Below are 19,746 nucleotides of genomic sequence, written 5' to 3' on the forward strand. Positions count from 1 at the left end.
TTAGCAGCAATAATTGATATGCAGATAGTTGTTGTGGATGAGTCCCGGAACAAACTTGTGTCCGAAGTCGAAACTACTACGTACAATCATGGACTGTGGTAGATTAAATCTAGTTTTATTTAACTTAAAAAAGACACTACTTTGCGCGTTTTTCACTAAAAGAAAACATCCTCTATTGCTACTCCACTTTTCAAAGACATTGTTCTTAAAGTCACAGCCAGCATCGGAATATTCGGCGTTGACATATCGAACGATATTCAGTTTCGCAGTCATTCGGAGGGAAATGCTAAATCTGTCTCAAAAAAACTTGATGTGCAAGGCGAGACGGTAGTTTACTGGGCCACCGCTTGCAACTGTAAAAAGCGCCAATTCGGCCCCACCTGGAGTATTGTTCTCATCTCTAGATGGAGCTCCACACTACTAGCTCCTACTTGAACGTATTCAACGAACGTTCGAATCGTCGACGACTAATCCCTTTCCGAGCGGCTTAAACTATTGGCGTTACGTAGAGATGTGGGATCACTCTGCATCTTCTACCACATTTACAATGTTCAGATGAATTCAATTAGGATTAATACCTGCAGCTGACTTTCATCATCAGACGTCGAGGCAGAATACGAAATTCCAACCGTATCACCCTGACGTCCTTTGTTCCACAACTGATTGTTCTTTACGGCAGTTTTTGTCGTGCACCACCACTATGTGGAATATGTGTCATAGAGACTGTGTGTGGATAGAGACCATTCACCCATACCAATTAGTCTTATAACGGAAAAGAAAAAAGGTATACAGGGGTATATATCCTTTATTTTCAAGGTTTCCTTTTGAATTTTGTAGTAGAAATATAGTCTTTTTGTTTACACAGAGCAGAAAATACTATATATGTTCATAATTAAAAGTTTGACATTTGGCAGTTGGCACAAACTGAAATTAACTAGAAAATACTTTAAATTTAAGTTCTAAGTTCTAACACAAAAATTTTCAAAGTACAAATTTAGAAGAATATACTTCGTATGAAAGATTAAATGACTATAGTTATTTAATAAACAATAAGCAATAACAACACAATTATCGACACAAATAGTAAATATTATTGTACCATATACCACTACGTTGTGGTATTATTAAGATGTTATGAGTTATGTTTTCCATTCTGTAATGATTTCATATTTGTTTTTTCAGAAATTATCTTATCACTCACCCTTCTAAATCCATTTGCAAATATGACATCGGCATCGTCCAGCAGCGCCCGATCTCTGTTCGCGGAATCAAAACAAAGACTTGCTGAGAGAGTTCAAGTTAATATGAACAATATAGCATCACTAGCGAGGCAGATCCAACGAGGTTCTAAATCTAATGAGGCAAGACACTCACATATATTTTTCATAGTTTTTCTCTAGATATATCCATATCTATTCAGCATAATTGCTTTATGATTGTGAAAGAATGCCTTTAATATTGCCTATCTGCAATGTTATATGAATACTTAAATATATATACTTTATAATTTTCTGTGCCCTTCTCTATAATTTAGGGTAAATAAAATGTCTCGCAGAACACAAGCTGTCACCACAGTATTACTTGTTATATTAATGTATCATGTAAATGTGAATATATGATACAGTTGGTCATTCTCAAGAATTTATTTAAATCATTGTAATACTCTCATAAACTATATATCCTCCTTCCTAATCCTTTATTTGTCAGTCAGATTTATTTCTGAATTGTGATCTGCATTAGCACAATACAAAACAATTGAATCAAATGTCATCAAAAATAAAAGATCATCATTATGACTTAAAATTGCTAAATTAGTATAAAATTATTTTTTAGCTCCTTATGAAAGCAGCAAGGGATACAGCATGTACAGAACCATTAATGGAGAGCACAGAACAGAATTTAAAGAAAATGCAACTGATCTCAGTACATATGGGTTACCAGTTTGAAAGCATACAGAAGTCGGCTGAAATGATTATAGAAATCAATGAACAAGTTGCTAGCTTGCATAGATAAATATGTATAATATGTATTAACATATAGATTTACATATATAAAGATAACATTTAATATTGAAATTTGATTAAAGCTAAGTATTTAAAGAAATATTTTATGTTATGTTTATGCTTAAGACAATTTTATGTCAATCAATATTAAATGTGTCATTAAATAAATTGATCTCATCAATAGTAATTATAATCGTAATATGTACATACAATTTATTTACGTAATTGTTTGTATTGAAGTAATATATTAATATTAAAAAAGTATATGTACTATGTAAGTAAACTTTTATTGAAAATAGTAGTACCAATGAGTTAGATAGAGTAAAATAGATTTTGAGCATTTTGAGTTAGTAGTAGTAGTTAGTTCTATAAAAATACAAAATACTGTATAAACCATGCAATAAGTAAATTCCTTGCAATGATTTTGTATTACTGATTTTATTTTTCTAATTAAAGTATAAAATAAAATCTTTATAAATAATTGTGTTTAATTTTTAATAGCCAAGAATGAACCCTGTTTCCTCAATTAACCCTTGGATTAGCTTTTACATTATTATTTATACATATTTATTATTGTTCATTCATTTATTGTTTTTCTTTATTTTAGTTATAGGTAGTGTTTTGTTAATTTTTATGATTACTGTACTTAAACCATTGTAGGTTTCTTTTCCTTTGTTGTTCCAAATTAGAGTTGCCTGGAAGAAATCGCTTGTTAGCGGTAACTTATGTTACCTGTTTTTTTATATATATGTTTTTGTATAAGGTATCAATAAATAAATAAATGAATATTGCACTTGCTAAGAATCTTTTCGTAGGCGCATTTTTAACAAAGTCAGGTTCTGCACACTCCATCCTATGAAGTTTTAGGAAAAAAATAATTTTATCTATACTTTTACCTTAACTCAGTATATATAAATACGTGATTTACTTAATCCTATGTAATACGGTGCAGCTTACAGGTATTGCCGTAAAAATGTTCTCTTGACTCTGAAGGTGAAATAAATGGTTTATATAACAATAATATATGTATCACGCTGACCGCCTCGCAGTGCTTACATCTAGAGAGTTATTATTTATCTCAGACCTACCTAGTGACATTAGGCTGTTGCAAAAATATCGTCTAATAGAAACTGTGGTATTGCGAATCTGTGCCTAAATAGATTTACATGAAATATTGTTTTGAGTTATGAAATAGTTCAAGGTACGATTTCATGGAATTCGTCTCACTCTGTTTACGCAAAAAATCAAGAATATAGCTAGATCGCGATCCATGCTTAGTTCTATTAAATTATCTTTATTCGTATCTGTTATTTTGATAATCTTATTTATTGTTAAAACTACTAATTTTACGTCTACTATTTTGAGTTTGAAGAATATTTACACAAAATCGGTCACCATTAATAATATTAATTAATGTTCTGAAGTCAAGACACGATTCAATTCAGCGGAAGTTTTAGTTTTAGTAGTCGAGGTTATTTGTGTTTACATTTTTTATAAATGATAAATTTAGAAAATGTCAACACTAATTTTTGATAGTAGACATTAATTAAAAAATACCTTTCGGTGTTTTTATAAATTTAAAAAACCTTGATAAATTTTTCAATGGAATACTGGTGATTGGGAATTTCACTAAAACTAAATGGGATGAATCCAATTGTTAGAAATACATTATTTTAGTATAAATTTTGATAAGGATGATGAAAAATGTTTAAACTCGTCCGATCGTCGCATTTTTGATTAATTGCTTTGTTTCACTCGGATTATCTTAGACGCATTTTAATTTATACCTTATTGTAAATTAAATTTGTTAATAGTTACGTCTTTAATTTATACAATTGGAGCGAGTGTTTTGTGCGTTTAATGAACAGGGCAAGATATCAGTAGGTTAATAACGTTAACAATAATAGTTAGACTACAATGTGACTGACAATTGTATGCCTTTCTTCTTGGTAAGGATATATCGAAACGAGGAAAAAAAAGGTTATTATGGAATATAAAATACAGGTATCACATATTCCACGTCATTAAATTTGTATCCCAGTCATCCCTAGTCATCGGCAAAGAAGACAGAGGGTTTAGGGGTTTGAGGGCCGAGAGAAAAAGCCGGCGTAAAAACTCGTTACACTTAGCATAGCAAGTCAAACAAAATGACAAACAACACTTATTGTAAAACGAATATCGCAAATTTATTAGAAGTAGCCTGTCTAGTACTAGTCCCAGGACCTTAACTTTATAGTAAGCCCTTTTACACAGCTTTTCTTTAATATATTTCTTAAATTTATTAAAACGCAGAGATAAAAAAGCCTCTAGCATTTTATTAAAGAAATCCGGTATCCGTTTTCCCAAAAAATAATTACTAACGTTAGATAGTCTAGTACGCGGAAATTTCAGCCTGCGTATGTTCTATTGTAGTAAACTTATCACTATCTTTGTATACATACATAATATTTTCATAAATATAATGCGAGGTAAAGGGAAAGGAATTTATCTCTCAGAGATTCTCTACATTTTAAATTATAGATTGCACGAATAGCACTCTTCTGCATGAAAATACTTTCGACATCACCTATATGGTATGTACCTACTCAGGGCTTATTATATCAGTATAAAATTGTGTATCAACGGCAACCGAACCGTACTCGTAGACAAATTTGGTACAGTATACGAATATACTATGACAGTTAACCTTTATGTAAATTATTTGTCACATTTATGTTAGGCTCACACAATATTGGTATTTATCGTAATGTCACTTTTTACGACTAACAAAATATAATTCAAATTATAACAAACTACTATATATTAAGTTTAGTGCCTACAAAACGCATTGCGCGTTATATTTGACCTTTTCACTTATCATTGTGCAATGTTCAGAACCTTGCACTAAAATACGTCGAAGCAAATATGTGTAAGACTAAAATATGATTGTTTTATAGTATGGGTCACTCTGGTGACAGCAACATGAAGCCGTCTTCTCAGCCAGTTCATGTCCACTACTGGATATAGGTTCCCCCTTAGGCTCTCCCTTAAATTTATTGCACGACCCCATCCCCGCGTTTGGCACCCAACGCATGCCCTCTACCCTCACCAGGTCCACCTAGATAGAGGCCGTCCAATGCTTAGCCTCCATTCCAAAGCCTTTTTGCCTCATCGGCCATCCATTCTTTGAGCAATGTACTCCACCAATTGCCAAGCTTATACGCCCTTTTCGGTATGTCAGTGGCCTTATGAACATAGCTCATTGAACGACACAGTCCTTGGGTATTAGGCTTAAAGTAAGAGAGAGTCTCAGAGCTGTTAGTCATCACTGGTAGGACGAAGATATTGACTTTAAGTATTGAGGACGCGAAATCGCTTGCTGATTTTGGCCAATTTTTCATTATAATAAATGTATTTATACGTTATAAATTATTTATTATAATAAATGTATGTATGTGTTTGTATTTCTTTTTTTACTTTAAAATACAGTTAAGTCAACGCATAATCTAAGGACACTTAAATTCTTGTTTTAATTAACACCACAATTTTTTAATTATGTTATTGTAAAAAATTAGTGCTCAAGACAAGATTGTGTATTATATCTTTCAAATAACGAAGACGGGCATAAGTATCATCATGTTAAATGCCAAAACTGTAAACGGAAATAAAACCAGCTTTTTTAGAAAAAAAATTTTGATTAGATTCTCACTTTTCATATGCTAATTAGTTTCATATAAATTAAATAATAATAATCCAGTGGCAAAAAGTTCAGCCAACTAATTACTCCTGACCTTGCATTGCATTTCTTTAATAGTTTTTTTAATAGATAAGATTTTTGAGTTTAATATATGCCGTTTTCCTCACAAAGTTCTTCTTTACCGTAGATGCAAGAGTTATTTTTATTTTTCTTACTTATTTAAATTGCTAAGCATTACACGACTTGGTAAGAAAACAATTTTCTACTCTGTATTCATTTTTGTTACTTTATTATAGAGTATTTCTACAATGACTACTTATATGATCGGAGAAAAATTTCAAGAAGTAAAAAACTCTATCTGCATCGCCTACCGCATTTACCATGAAGAGTGTTCAGAAGAGTGGTTCGGAATAATGCCTACTTCAGTTTCATCATCGAACGTCGAGGCGGAATACATCATTCCCGTATCACACGGGTGGAATGGCTCGACGTCCGTCGTTCCATAACTGAGCGTATTTTAAAGCATTTTTTGACGCGCAACAATTATGCGGTACCAGCTGCCCACTGAAGTACATTCGAACCAATTCGACTTAGAGTCCTTTAAGATAAGAGCGTAACAATTCTTAAAAGGCACCGCACTCATGAGCCCTCTGGTATTGAAAGTGTCCGTCAGCGGCGGTACCACTTAACATCAGGTTCCTGCCCACTGTTTAAAGAATTGTAACGCAGTATTCGTTCACGATGTTTTTCTATGTAAATGAATGGTAACCATAATAAATGAGCCACTATTTAGAGATGTTTAACAATAAGACAGTTAAGAATTTTTATTTAAGAACTTGTATGTTTTGTAACATTATATATTTTAAGACTATTTCCGCCAAATTGTGGAAGCATCTTACTTTAAGTCGTGCCTACCGTGCCATTGTATCAGTTTGCCCGCTCTACTTAATGCACTTTCGTTTTTTTTTCGCGACATCCATTATTATTGTATTGAGAACGAGGTTATGCAACCTTACCGCCTTTGGAGTTTTGATATAATTTTCGCTGCTTTGTGTCTCATACAATCCTATTTTGCCGCCAATTCTGACAGTTGACATAATCGCATTCTTATTTGTTTGTGGTACAAAGTTCATTTTCGTCCAAGAAGGTTATAGTGTGAGGTTGAAACATTTGTCTTTTGATATGATCGTGACTACAGAAGCGCTGGTTCTCTCGTTACGCAAGATAAAGTTATAATTATCTGCGTTGAAAGCGCAAAATTAGTGAGTACTTAGTACAAATGGAGTGCTAGTCTCTTCTCACGACTTTGTTTCGTATTGCGGAGGTTTTAGGTCACCAATAACTACTGCACTAATTTTATAACCCTTTTAAAGTTTATTGAACACGACTAAACCTAATTTCGATATAGTTCTCGCAATATCGGGTCAATGACTTCACAAAGATGGAATTACGTGGTACCAAAACTTAATATGAAGAAGACAAGTATATTTTGTCAGACAGGTCAAACAAGCCTAATTTCTGTGGTAAATTATTTTAATTATTCGACAGTTGGGAACTGAATAATTGTTTCAATAATATTTAAATTGGTTACATACGAACATACCAACGGCAAATGGAGCGTGCCTGTAACTAGTTGCATGTATTCACGTAGTTAAATTGCAAAGCGATTCAATCGTATAAGACGAACATCTTATTTTGATAATAGGCCGGGAGATAGTGACACAAAATAGTTGGTCATTATTACCACTATGGCGGTTCTACAGGGGTCTTATTACGAAATGAAAAAAAAGAATTTTGACGGTCATAGCGCTGGTACTGGTGGCCCATTACTGTCTAAGTGTTCTATAATGTTCTGACACTGTGTTGTTGTGTTATGTTCGTGTGTCACGACACATATAGTGTAGTGGATACTACACTAGTTTTATTAAATCTAAAAGTTTAGTTCTCTTTAGGCGTTTTGTTCCTGTAGTAGTTCCTGTAGTCGTAGTAGTTGGATTGCCTCATCATTCACAGGCTCCGTCCTGTTTAAGTGAGGTAATGCAAACCGTTTCACCGCATGTAGGACTGTTTCTACATTAAGATCCTTGTGGGGAAACTTTCATTTTTAATATACAACGGTGCATTCACAGTGTCTCGAAACATTTTGTATCTGAAACCGATGTAATTTTTTTTTCATGTGACAGTGACGTTTACGTAACGTTCACAAATAGTTTTCGTTACAAAATTAAAGGAATTTTGTAGCAGAAAAGCTATTTGGAATTGAAATGTCTAAGACATCCACCATACCCCTGGACATTGTCGGCTCCAGATCTTTCCTTGTTGACCTCGACAATGAGACAGACTGAAGAGAGAGAACAAAACTAATACAGTAACTAATGTTCGCCAAACAATCTTCGTTTATGTTAGAGAAAGGATGATGTTATTCTTAATATAACAGAAAAGAACGTACGAATTCTTAAAAGGCCGGCAATTTACTCGAGAGCCTCTCTGTGCTGAGAGAGTCCATGGGTGGTCATGTATCACTAAACATCAGCCTACTGCCCGTTTGCCCTCTGTTACATAAAAAACATTCAAAATTTATGAGAAAAATAAACAATCCGTGCCAGTTGGCTCGCATGTGCGTTGCCGGCGTTTTTAAGAACTTACGCTCTTTTCTTAAAGGACTCTAAATCGAATTGGTTCGGAAATACCTAGCGAGTTAAGTGAATTTAATTTACCTATACATTTATTTTTACTCGAATAAGTCTATCTTTGCTATGTCCAATCAACGCTTGCGCAAGTCATTATGTGATGATGCAAACAAAAAGTGAACTAGTGAGTGCCTATCGCGTTTGAAGGAATTCTAGTTAATCACTATAGTAAAGTTTCTTTTGTGTGCCCTTCGATTTCGCCTAAACGCGGAGACTGATCTTAATATATCCATCTTACTAATGTGGCTCAGTACACCTAGCTATTTTTCTTAAAACTATTGGTAGTCATTCTATAGAAAACGAGCATAATCCTTTTAAGGTCGGCAACGCACCCTATAATGTCCATGGGCAGCGATGACTGCCTTGTTTGGGCGTCCCGTAGGTTTGCTATAAAATTTGTTTATAAAATCTTCACACTTGAGACATGAGATAGTCAACGAATTGGCACAGACAACACACAAAACAAAGTGTCCCATAAGTGTCGATTTACATTCAAATCTAAATTAGTTTAAATACAGGCTCCATTCCATTCTCTCCAACTCGAGACAGCGGTTACACAGCAGTTTTTAATGCGTTGCCGCGCATCACCTCTTTGTGGAACCAACCGCCTGAGGTGTTTACAAAACGATACGACACACGGCGTTGCAGGAGTCCATGTCCACTTTATTCAAAGGGTTAATTGTCCTCCTGACCCATAAATACAAGCTGTTTTATGTAAAGAATTCTGTCAGAATGTTGTGAAAATATTACAGTTAGAACTAAGGCATAGAGAGTAGAGACTCTCTGGCTGTGGGATTGAAGTGTACAGACTCTAATTAAAGACTTAAGTTGGCGCCTGGTTACCAGTGACCCCAGAGTTGGTGCCTCACTCAATGAATGTGTATCGCAATACAGCGAGGAAATGCTGCAAGCGTTAAAGGTACACTGCCACAGGGACCAAACTTTTTAAATTTGTTTTGATTTTCTTATTACTTTCTAGGCTAACACAATTGTAAATACTACCAAGGCATTTTACCATCACCAGTTTGTTGAGACTATCCTGTTCTCTTCAATATAGCAGAAGAAGTTTGTAAGTGACAGTTGACAGTCTTGTCAGATGAACTTTATTAGTTGGTGACTGTAATTGACAAAAATGCTTTATGATTATTTATATTTTTCTTAATTTCAGTTCATGAATAGTTATTTATTAGTGAAACCAAATATCACGCGCGACCTTACCTTATAATAGTAATGCTTCAGCGATTATCTGTGCCGTATAAATGAAATCGTGTGTGTACGTAATTTTTAAGATTGTTGTTTGACGGGCGCATTACCTAATGTACGACCAAATTGATTAAAACACTCTGGCTTTTATTGATTTATTCGATAAGGAAACAGACATCATAAATACATGAAATATATAAATAAATCCAAGTTTTATATAAAGAATCCTTAAATTGCTTTACAGATATTTTTTTATTAAAGTAAAATATAAGATGCCGTCGTAGTGTGTATTGACATAACTTGTAGAAAACCAAGTTTCGCAACGCAGTTATACTACCGTAAAAAGTGTGAGATCCAGGATACCAAGTTGATCGTCGTGTCAGTCGTTAAGAAGTATTTATATAGAAGAGTTTTAAAATATGAAAGAGAGGTAGCCAATCGTATGGAGATCCTAAATGGATTGCCTATGAAGGATGAGCTGTGGGATGGAACTTCCAATATCTATTGGAAGAGCGTAACATATAGTTAGATGGACCTAAGAATTTACAGTAATTTTTGAGATAAGAAGAGTTTAGGGATTGAAAAGAATTGAGTATAGAAGTTGATGAAGGTGAGCGTCATGTCTGAGTCGAATAGATAGCCATACCAGCTGCCTACGGGATTTACGGGAAATTCTGCAAGCGTTGCATTTTATCAAGTAGCTCTTCATTCGTATCAGAGTTGCATGAGTCCGCATAATCGTTAATAGAAAGCCTAAGAGATTGTGCTAACATGGTTTAAAGGCGCCTTCAAAAAAAAGTAAAAATACGTTGTAACCTCTTTATATAACATGCGCTTTGTAGCTTGTAGTATTTTTTAATAGAAATTAAATTATTGTTATAAATTATTTCATTATTGCTTACGTACTTATTTGTCCTCACGTATTCCTCTAATATCCCGCTCTCCTACTGTACCATAGTAATATTAATTGTCTAGCTCATAAACATCGTAAGTATAGCCTTATATTGTTATTCTATTTGAAAGTCCACAGGGGTTAGTTACATTGCATAGAATGAAAGTGACCCAGTTTTAAACACGCGATACAGATTATCCTAATATTTTGTTGCCGTGCTATTGACATATATATCCAGCATACAGACTACTGTGGAAATGAAAAGGAAAAAGGTGAGGGACGCTTACCAGAAATCACGGTAGATGAAATAAAAGAGATATTGGGGAAAGATGAATAAGGATAAAAGATAAGAGTCGTGACGTAAGTTTTAGTTGAGAGGCCTCACTCCTTTGAAGGTCGTATTTAATATATAATAAATTAAACGAAATATAGTTAAAGATTTAATACTTACAATTACAGTACAAGAAAATGCAATTTTTAAGAAAAACCTTAGAACAATCACTAAATCATTAAATATCTCGGAAACTCAAGACCTTGACCTTGACGCAGAAATTTGTCTGTTTTTCATTTAGCATTTTCTCAACGTTAAAATTTTCATCAAAAGCCCACTACTCGGAAATTTAACCGAAATTAAAAAAAAAATTACGTTCTATAATGTATTATAATCAACTTTTCTAATACACAAATGGCGGATATATAATAAATTACGTTATTATGTCATATTTTAATAAATTAAGTATTCAGTGTAAAACAACCTGTCTTAACATGCACAATGGATGATTTCATATAATTTATAGTTTTAGTTATTATTTATTAGTTATTTATGTAAAACTTTAGTGTGACATTAAAATCTGGTTTTAAATGTCCATACTAAATGAAACAAAACCATTGTTTTGTATTGAAAGCATTAATATATACAGAAAACAAAAGCACATCGCCGAAAAAAATTATAGTTAATACGCAATAATTTTACTAATTTATTGGTTGGTCTTATTGACATTAGAAATAGGGGAGTGTTAGCGCTAGTGTTTTAACGCCCCAGTCTGTAGTAATACCATTAAATCCCGGATGTATCGATGTTTTTTCTTTTCTATGTGCGCTGTATTCTATGTACTCTGTACAACAGAGATGTAATGTGATGTAACCAACATGTCATAAAAATTGTTTGACAGTTCAAGTACTTTAACTGCTAGTTAAAGGTATATAATGCCTACATAAAAAACCACCTACAAACTTTTAGGTCGGGGCCTCAGATATCTGTTTCGTGATTCTTTTTTTTCTATTAGGCAAGTAAGTAGGCTTTCTGTGCCTGACACACGCCGTCTAGTTTTCGAGTCTAAGGCTCACTTATTTTTTCCCCCGAGTGTTAAAAGCGCTCATAAACAGAAATTCCAGAACGGGGTTTGGGCCTTCAACCTGAGGAATGCACACTGCTGAAGAAAGCATTGTATTGTGTCCCCAAAGATTTTCAAATAGACTTTTTGAATGATTTTCGACGAATTTTACTAATAATCAAAATAATAATGTCTATAAGGTATCTGTCATTAACAATCTCGTCACTACTTCATTGTATTGTTCTACTTCATTGGAATCATTTATTCCAATTAGACCACCTAAAATGGCCATATTGAACGTTAAATAAAATATAATGATGATATATTTTATTAACGTTCTAGTTGCTCCTTTCAAAAGATAGTTTCGTGCGAAGAATGGTCAAGAAACTCCACATTTACTCTTTTAAAATATGATTTACAATATCTGTATAGTTAAATAATTATATGTGATGATAATGTACTCCGAGAATACAACTGCTATACAGGTCAATTATTGAATTGTTAGTATACATAATACTGCTAACATAAATTAATAACCTTAAAATATAATAACTAAACTAATACCTATATTTACAATATATACCGTCTTTTCTTGTTATCGGAAAAATAGCTTATAACTAAGTGTTAGCCAAGGTATATGCATGTTATATTGTAAATGTCACTTTGGAAAAATTATTTGCGGTTTTTCAGCCATGTATCCTGGTTGATTCTTGGAACATTTTAAAAATTGCCAAAGCCAACATAACGTCATAACACTTTATCAAGAATCTGTATTTTTGAAAACAATTGTGACCAGGAAAACTTATTCAATTCCAGTTATCTTATAATTTTTGACTATATTGGTTGAGTTGAGATTCCAGCAATTTGCACTATTTGTTTGTGTACAATGTACATTAAATGTATTTTATTTGCACTCAATTAAATAATACTTTTAGCAATAAACTTCAAAAAATCAGGCAACTAGATAAGAGTGAAAAAGGAGAAACAATGTCTGAGTTCACACGTAAGAAGTGAATATTCTTTATGACCTTATTTTTTTCAAAAAATGATGCAAATTTACAGAAATTGGTTAAATAAAATAGAATTGGATAAAGTTTAACAAAAGGCTTTTATTATCATACATATGAATACAATTACTACAATTATTTAATTTTACCTTATTACTACTGAGATTATTACAGAATTTCATTAATTGTAACAGATTTATTACTATCATTGTAATCGTTATTATATATTTGTTATTAATGGCTTTGAATCTCTTAGCATCAACCGTGGTAGGGACAAAAAAAAGATGGCAAAAATGTGACGTTAATTTTTTTTCCAACACCGATAAAGAAGGTTCACTTCTAAAACCTCTAATTCGTTTTTAAATTACTTATAAACTTAACAAAACAGAGAAGAAAAATTTACCTATATATATTTACAGATTAAGGAAACAAACGTGTTACTAATACGGTTACAGGTAAAAAGTCGTCATTCGACAGTTTCTTACCAATGCATTCTGAATTTTTTATAACCAAAATACCGAAATTTAGCAGTTCCCTTATAGGTTTTCCTCAGCCGAAGATCATTTGGCCGATTACGCCTGATCTTGTACGCCCTTCTATTGTCATCATGTTTCAGTCAATTTTTTCTTGGTGGTTCCTGACACCGAATGCGTGCTTTTACTTCCTACACTTATAGCGGTCTTCCGGACTTCTCCATCGTAAAGGAGTATAGCCTACCTTATGAACCTTACCTAGGTGTACTCCTTTAAGTAACAAGACTTAAACTTAGGAGTTGTTTTTTAGGGATTGGCGGGATTTCTCATTCCGGAGGGCAAGATACTTTTTGGGTCGCCGAGTCCGCGAGTGTGATTTAGTTCTGAAATCAAGTAGACCGAACGAAAAGAACAATATCTCCGTCATTCATTTATATCATTATAGAATAAGTCTTAAAAATTTTCAATAAATAAACTTTTTTTTAAATAAGGAGAATTTTCTGAGACAGGATACAGAAGACTCGCTTGATAATAAATGATACCATCACCCATAGATACTCTTAATGCGAGAAGGCTCACGAGTAATTCCGGCAACAATTGTCGGTCTCCTTTCTTGAAGGACCCTAAGTCGAATTGGTTCGGAAATACTTCAGTGGGCAGCTGGTTTCACAGACTGGTGCGTGTAAGGAAGAAACATTAATTTATATTTACATGTATCATTTATAATTAGACTAGGAATAGATTACAAGATATGCATATTACCAACTAAACCTTGAAGTTAATATGGGTAACATTGAATCAGCTTTATTGAAACACAGAACTCGCTAATCTCGTTGAAGTCTTTTGTTTGACGGAAATGCGTATCATTTCAAAGTTGTATATCTATGTAATAAATAAATTTCATCTATTGTAAGTCAGTAAAAATATATGACATTGTTAGTAAAGTTTACATATAATGTATAAACAAATAAATTTTGTAGAAAATAATATTTATAAATTCTTTTTCCCAATTTTGTTCACACAACCATCCGATTTACGGAATAAAGTTTCACGTTGTCCACTACATGAGCAATAATACAATTACTTTTAAAATATCTGCCAACTATCAAACTGACATAATGTCATAATAATTCCTCTGTTATAAAAACCAAAAAAAAACCTAAATTTTGTTGATCCGCTGAGTGGAAAATCATTTATAATATCGTTATTCATTTGTCATTTTTTTTAAACGCAACACCACATCGATCCCCTAGACGACGTGAATGGAATAGAAAAACCAGTGTCGTTTTCAGAAAGAGTACCCCACTGTCCCACCAAGGTTTTATCCGTTTGCCCCCACACATTCGCGATTAGTTCGCTCGGACGAGTCGAGCGGTGCGAACGTCGCGACAATAGTTTCTCCGCACGGAAAAATTGTGTCGCGTGTGCCCCGAAGCCCAGTGGTACTTTAATACGATATGGATTATGTGCATGCCCCTTTGTGAATATTTTGTGTTTTACGGCAGCTCCCCCGGACCACCCTTTTAGCTGAATTCCATATTGTAAGTAAAAGTTAGTAATAAGATTCATCTGTAATTAGGGATATCTATAATTACATGTAATATATAATTGTATGTATTGTAGCTACCTGCTTAAGGTAATTAAACATTTAAAAAAAATAGAGCCTTTTTAACCCTATACTAATGCATCATGCTGGATTGGACTGTATTGAATACGCGTACAGCTTGTGCAAGCGTTATGCAAGTATTATGAGAATTTGAAACTGAAAGTAGTCTTACGAAAGGCAAAGGTGTATCCGTGTAGCGTCAGTGATGCTTATGACTATTTTTATTAGAGCAATAGAGTTCAATATTTGAAGGCTATTGTGGTCGTGTAAAATTTTCATAAAGTTTTAGTACAAAAATATTGTATTTGAAAAGACGTTTATTTTAATTAAAAGTACAAGATTTTCATGCTTGAGATGTTTGTGTTGGATTAAAATAGCATTATTTTCTAAAGGCCGGCAACGCATGCATCGACTAAATGGGTAGCCTTTTATGGCTGACACGTAGGCTCGTTTGCCTATTTTATATGTTATCGTACGCAATTCACACAATTTTATATAAAATACAGGGTAAAAATATAATTTTTAATGGATGGCAACGAATCAACTATATGGGTATATATTAACTAATACAAAAATTAAAAGAACCAAGATGTAATTTCTAAATCTTAAACTATTTAGGATAAAATCTCTATTTTATTAACACAAATTTAATTTGTAATCTTAACTTACCACCGTATACGATTGCGGTTGAAGAAAATGAATGACCAAAGTTGTTTTAACCTTGAATTACTTAAATAGACATAATATGACTTAAACGGAACTAAAGTCACATATAAATTGTCGTTTTAATTTATGGAGAAGACAAAAATATGAAATTATTTTAAGAATATTTTGAAACATTCAACTTGAATTCATTGTAACATTTGTTACTCTGAAGATGTGTGTTACTCTGAAGATGTGTAAATTTTGTTTGTGTTTTTAGTTCCGCCACTTTTAGTTCTATCTATTCAGGCGAAATCTTCACATTAAAAGTTTTTTATTAATCACTTATAAAACCTGTTTAATCATGCGAAACTTTTACGATAATTGCTGTTTATGAAAAAATTTTATACTGCCGCAGCATAAATGAAATACGTTCCAAGTGTTTGGTATAATTCTGTATCAATGTGTGACTTCCAGGCGTAGAGAAGTATTGATTGATGGCACATATATACATTCTAAGATATATTTTTTCATTCAAAGTTAAACAATTGTATAGATTGTTTGCCAATAGAGTACGTGTCTTCGTGGGATTTGAGATTATACCTAAATTATCTGAGTTAATAAAACACTAATTTGAAATATTTAAGAGTATGTTTCGGTAACTAAATGCCGCGAAGCAATTATTAGCTAATTTGTTCGTTCTCTTAACTAACCATTTTGACGTGTGAACGTGTGTGACGTGTTTATAATATTTTTTGCAATTGAATCTTCAATGGTCGACAAAAAATTATAGTAACCAATCTCCGGTCAGTGGTCAAACCAGTACGGGACCTTTGAACTTTATAATTCAAACCTTTATAGGTTTAAGTTCGATTACTCATAATTTATTAGCCTTTAAGTACTATTAGAAAGTCACTGTTAGTCTAGTGGCTTCTACGTGCGAATCTCTATGCGTGTAGGTTCGATCCTCAGCTGTGCAGCAACAATGAACGGTTAAGGAAATATCGAAACGCCTTTTTGAGCACAGGAGGCTGATCACCTACTTGCATATTAGATTGACAAATGATTATGAAATATATATATATAGAAATCTGAGTCCCTAAATACATTGTAGCGCCACTAAATTTTTCTTTATATTATTTACTAACAACGTATTTAAATCGAGTTTTTAGTTCGAAACGAGTATATCATGTTTTACAATAGTCAAATACTTATATTCATTAACAGGCTTAGTGTTCTTATTATGTTTTGACATACGTGTGTCCGAGATACCCCACTTGAACTTATATTCATTACACTTCGTTAACTCAAAAGGTTTAGTTTTCTTTAGGCGTCTTGTTCCTGTTGTATCAAGAAGTTGGATTGCCTCATCAGTCACATGATTATGGAGCCTGTTTAAGTGAGCTAAGGCAAACCGTTTCACCGTATTTAGGACTGTATCCACATTAAGATACTTTTGGATGTTTGATTTCCTGAATTATTATCGTGAAAATAATTACGTGATTCGAACTTGAAGAGTTATGAGTAAAATAAATAATTACACTTCGTTGCCATAATATACAAAATCATACATATAAGAATACAAAAAAACTAGGTTATATATATTATTAGGCAACGGGCGGCCTTATCGCTTACAAGCGATTTCTTCCAGTCAACCTCAAAGTCAAAAAAAAATAAACACATACAGAGGGTAAAGTACAACAAGATATGCAATTAAATAACAAAATAACAAGTAGCTATAACTAAAATTAAATAAAGTTAAATCTAAAGAAAACAATATTTTTATATTATAGAATAACTTGAACAAGGTTTCGTCAGGGTTTTTGGACAGTATAAAGATATATTATGGGCTATATAGCCCTTTTGTTGAAACAACGGAGCAAACATATCATTCGCTGATCGACATCTTTAATTACCAAAACGAAACGTTATTGTTTCACCGAAAATCGAACTCAGGCATATTTATTTACCTTATATATTGTCACTTAGAGCAGTGTTGGCCTAGTGGCTCCAGCGTGCAACTCTCATCCTTGAGGTCGTAGGTTCGATCCCCGGCTATGCACCAATGGATTTTCTTTCTATGTGCGCATTTAACATTAGCTCGGACGGAGAAGGAAAACTTTGTGAGGAAACCGGCTTGCCTTAGACCCAAAAAAGTCGACGGCGTGCGTCAGGCACAGAAGGCTGATCACCTACTTGCCTATCCCAATAACAAATGATCATGAAACAGATACAGAAATCTGAGGCCCAGACCTAAAATGGTTGTAGCGCCATTGATTATTATTATTATATATTGTCACCCGTCTTGTTAGTTGTTAAAATGAAAAGGTTATTTAAAAAGCATTTTTTGACAAATTTTGTTTAATTAATTTAATAGATCTATTTTTATCTTGTTTAATTAGTTTTGTATTGATTATATTTTACTTATAACCTTTTAGTTCCTAAGTAAAGGATTTTGTACTGTGGTGGCTCGGTTAGTGTATTTGTAATGCAATAATAAAAAAAACATGATACCCTATGCTTTTGAAGGTATATCTATTGAAATTTAATAAATGTGTTCAATACATTTCCTTTTGTAAAAAGAGAAATATATCTTGGTTATTTGAACAGCACATATATACAGTACACTAGAGTCATGATTTCCAAAACTGATATGATAATATTGTGACGAGATTCTTATTGTGAAACGGCAGCGCGTGTTATCATTAAGCATTTCTTATCAAACTCCCGTCTTATCATCTTCATATCAATAACGAAACATCACGTTCGTGTATTGATTTCCTCACTCATCTTAAAAAAAGGTTTTTATTTCTAGAAATAAGCCAATTGAAGGCTAATTTAAGGCTCTAGAAGTAATATAGTAGATTTGAGTCGGGAATTTGCTGGGATTGGAAATGTGTTGCCAGCTCTTTTTAGCTTAGTTCCAGTGTAAAAGTATTTTTTTTTATCAATTGTAATTGTGTTTGGTGGCTTAAGCGTGTGACTCAGGTTGTTTAGAGGGAGTTTTTTTTCTATGTGCGTAATTAGCTTGTGCGATGAAGATAAATAGTGACGTAACCTACATGACTGTGATCTAAAAATCGATGACATGTGTCCGACAGTTGTCTATGGAATAAAAAAAAAGTAAGAAATAGCTGAAATATATATTAAATTTACTGCAAAATGACCTAACCTGAACATAAATTGGTATATTTGAGGATGTTCTTATAGGTTAATATAGATAATAAAATATTATGTACACATACGTATTTAGATAATTTTTGACTAGGGTGAGTCGTAATTATTTGGATATCTATTTTGTTCTATTAAAAAATAGATTACAGGCACACACAAAATCGTCAATGCCACTAGGTCACAGGTCAGTTAAGATATTATAATATAACGCTTTTATTTTGTTATTTACACGTTAATTTTGGGAATATTTAAATACAATGATAAAATGACATTTAAAACGCTTAATTTACATGAAATAGCTTTGCTACTTAATGTGATGATATGCTATTATCATAATGTATATGTAGAATATGTTTAAAAAGAGTTTTTGCTGTGTTTTTCATTTATTTAATTTAATTTTCGACAATTATAATTTGCTTTATATAGTTACGGAGAAAATAAAGGAGAAACATATTTTACTTAGCAATTATCTATTTAAAAATATTTATCCAATAGGTGTTTAACGCTTTTTTCAATTAATCTACCCTATATCGAATATCAAGCTGTGAATAAATGTTCACGATGAAAAGACGTCATCCATTACTTAACCATAATACACAAAATTATACATATAAAAGAACAAAAAAATCAGGTTACATAGGTCTTTAGGCAACGGGCGACCTTATCGCTAACAAGCGATTTCTTCCAGACAACCCTAGTATGGAACAATAAAGAAAAAGAAACACTTACACAGGGTAAAGTACAACAAGTGTATATTTAATTAATAAAACAACTCAAAATAACATGTAACTATATCTAAAATTAAATAAAGATAAATAATAATATGTTTAAACAAAGATGTAAAAGCTAATCCAAAGGTTAATTGAGTAACAATTAATATATATAAGAAGAAGCTAATTTCGAGGTAGACGAAAAATGATCAAAAATAAATAAATTTAAAGATTGAGATCGTCTGTTATCAATTGGTAGGGTTTTCCAAAGCAGGATACATTATACCGTACATTTATAACATGGTCGTGTCTCACCATTGAAGTATATTCTTCGAT

The 19,746-nt window shown here is 32.7% G+C and overlaps 2 protein-coding genes across 9 annotated transcripts in view; both read left to right on the plus strand.

Annotated features, from left to right (window-relative positions):
* The first annotated feature begins 924 nt into the window (after nucleotides 1-924).
* On the plus strand, nucleotides 925-2,119 carry LOC123714293. Its single transcript, XM_045668507.1, has 3 exons — nucleotides 925-1,083; nucleotides 1,183-1,361; nucleotides 1,834-2,119. The coding sequence occupies exons 2-3, from the start codon at nucleotides 1,224-1,226 to the stop codon at nucleotides 2,011-2,013; spliced, it is 318 nt and encodes a 105-aa protein (XP_045524463.1). The 5' UTR covers nucleotides 925-1,083; nucleotides 1,183-1,223; the 3' UTR covers nucleotides 2,014-2,119.
* Nucleotides 2,120-14,616: 12,497 nt separating this feature from the next.
* The window catches only part of LOC123714029 (A disintegrin and metalloproteinase with thrombospondin motifs 4), a 110,289-nt gene continuing 105,159 nt past the window's right edge, over nucleotides 14,617-19,746 (plus strand). For 7 of the 8 annotated variants that reach the window (XM_045668039.1, XM_045668038.1, XM_045668037.1 and 4 more), the window contains exon 1: nucleotides 14,618-14,819. The gene's annotated coding sequence lies outside the window, so the exon portion shown is untranslated. Of the gene's footprint in view, nucleotides 14,820-19,746 lie in introns of all 8 variants that reach the window. The other variant, XM_045668042.1, reaches the window with a different exon arrangement.

The sequence above is a fragment of the Pieris brassicae genome, chromosome 9 (assembly GCF_905147105.1).
Source record: "Pieris brassicae chromosome 9, ilPieBrab1.1, whole genome shotgun sequence".
Lineage (NCBI taxonomy): Eukaryota > Metazoa > Arthropoda > Insecta > Lepidoptera > Pieridae > Pieris > Pieris brassicae.

Bases quoted from the DNA above. Each gene is read 5' to 3' on its own strand.
- LOC123714293 (XM_045668507.1), top strand. From the start codon at position 1,224: ATGACATCGGCATCGTCCAGCAGCGCCCGATCTCTGTTCGCGGAATCA. The intron at 1,362-1,833 runs GCAAGACACTCA...ATTATTTTTTAG, and splicing joins GAGGTTCTAAATCTAATGAG to CTCCTTATGAAAGCAGCAAG.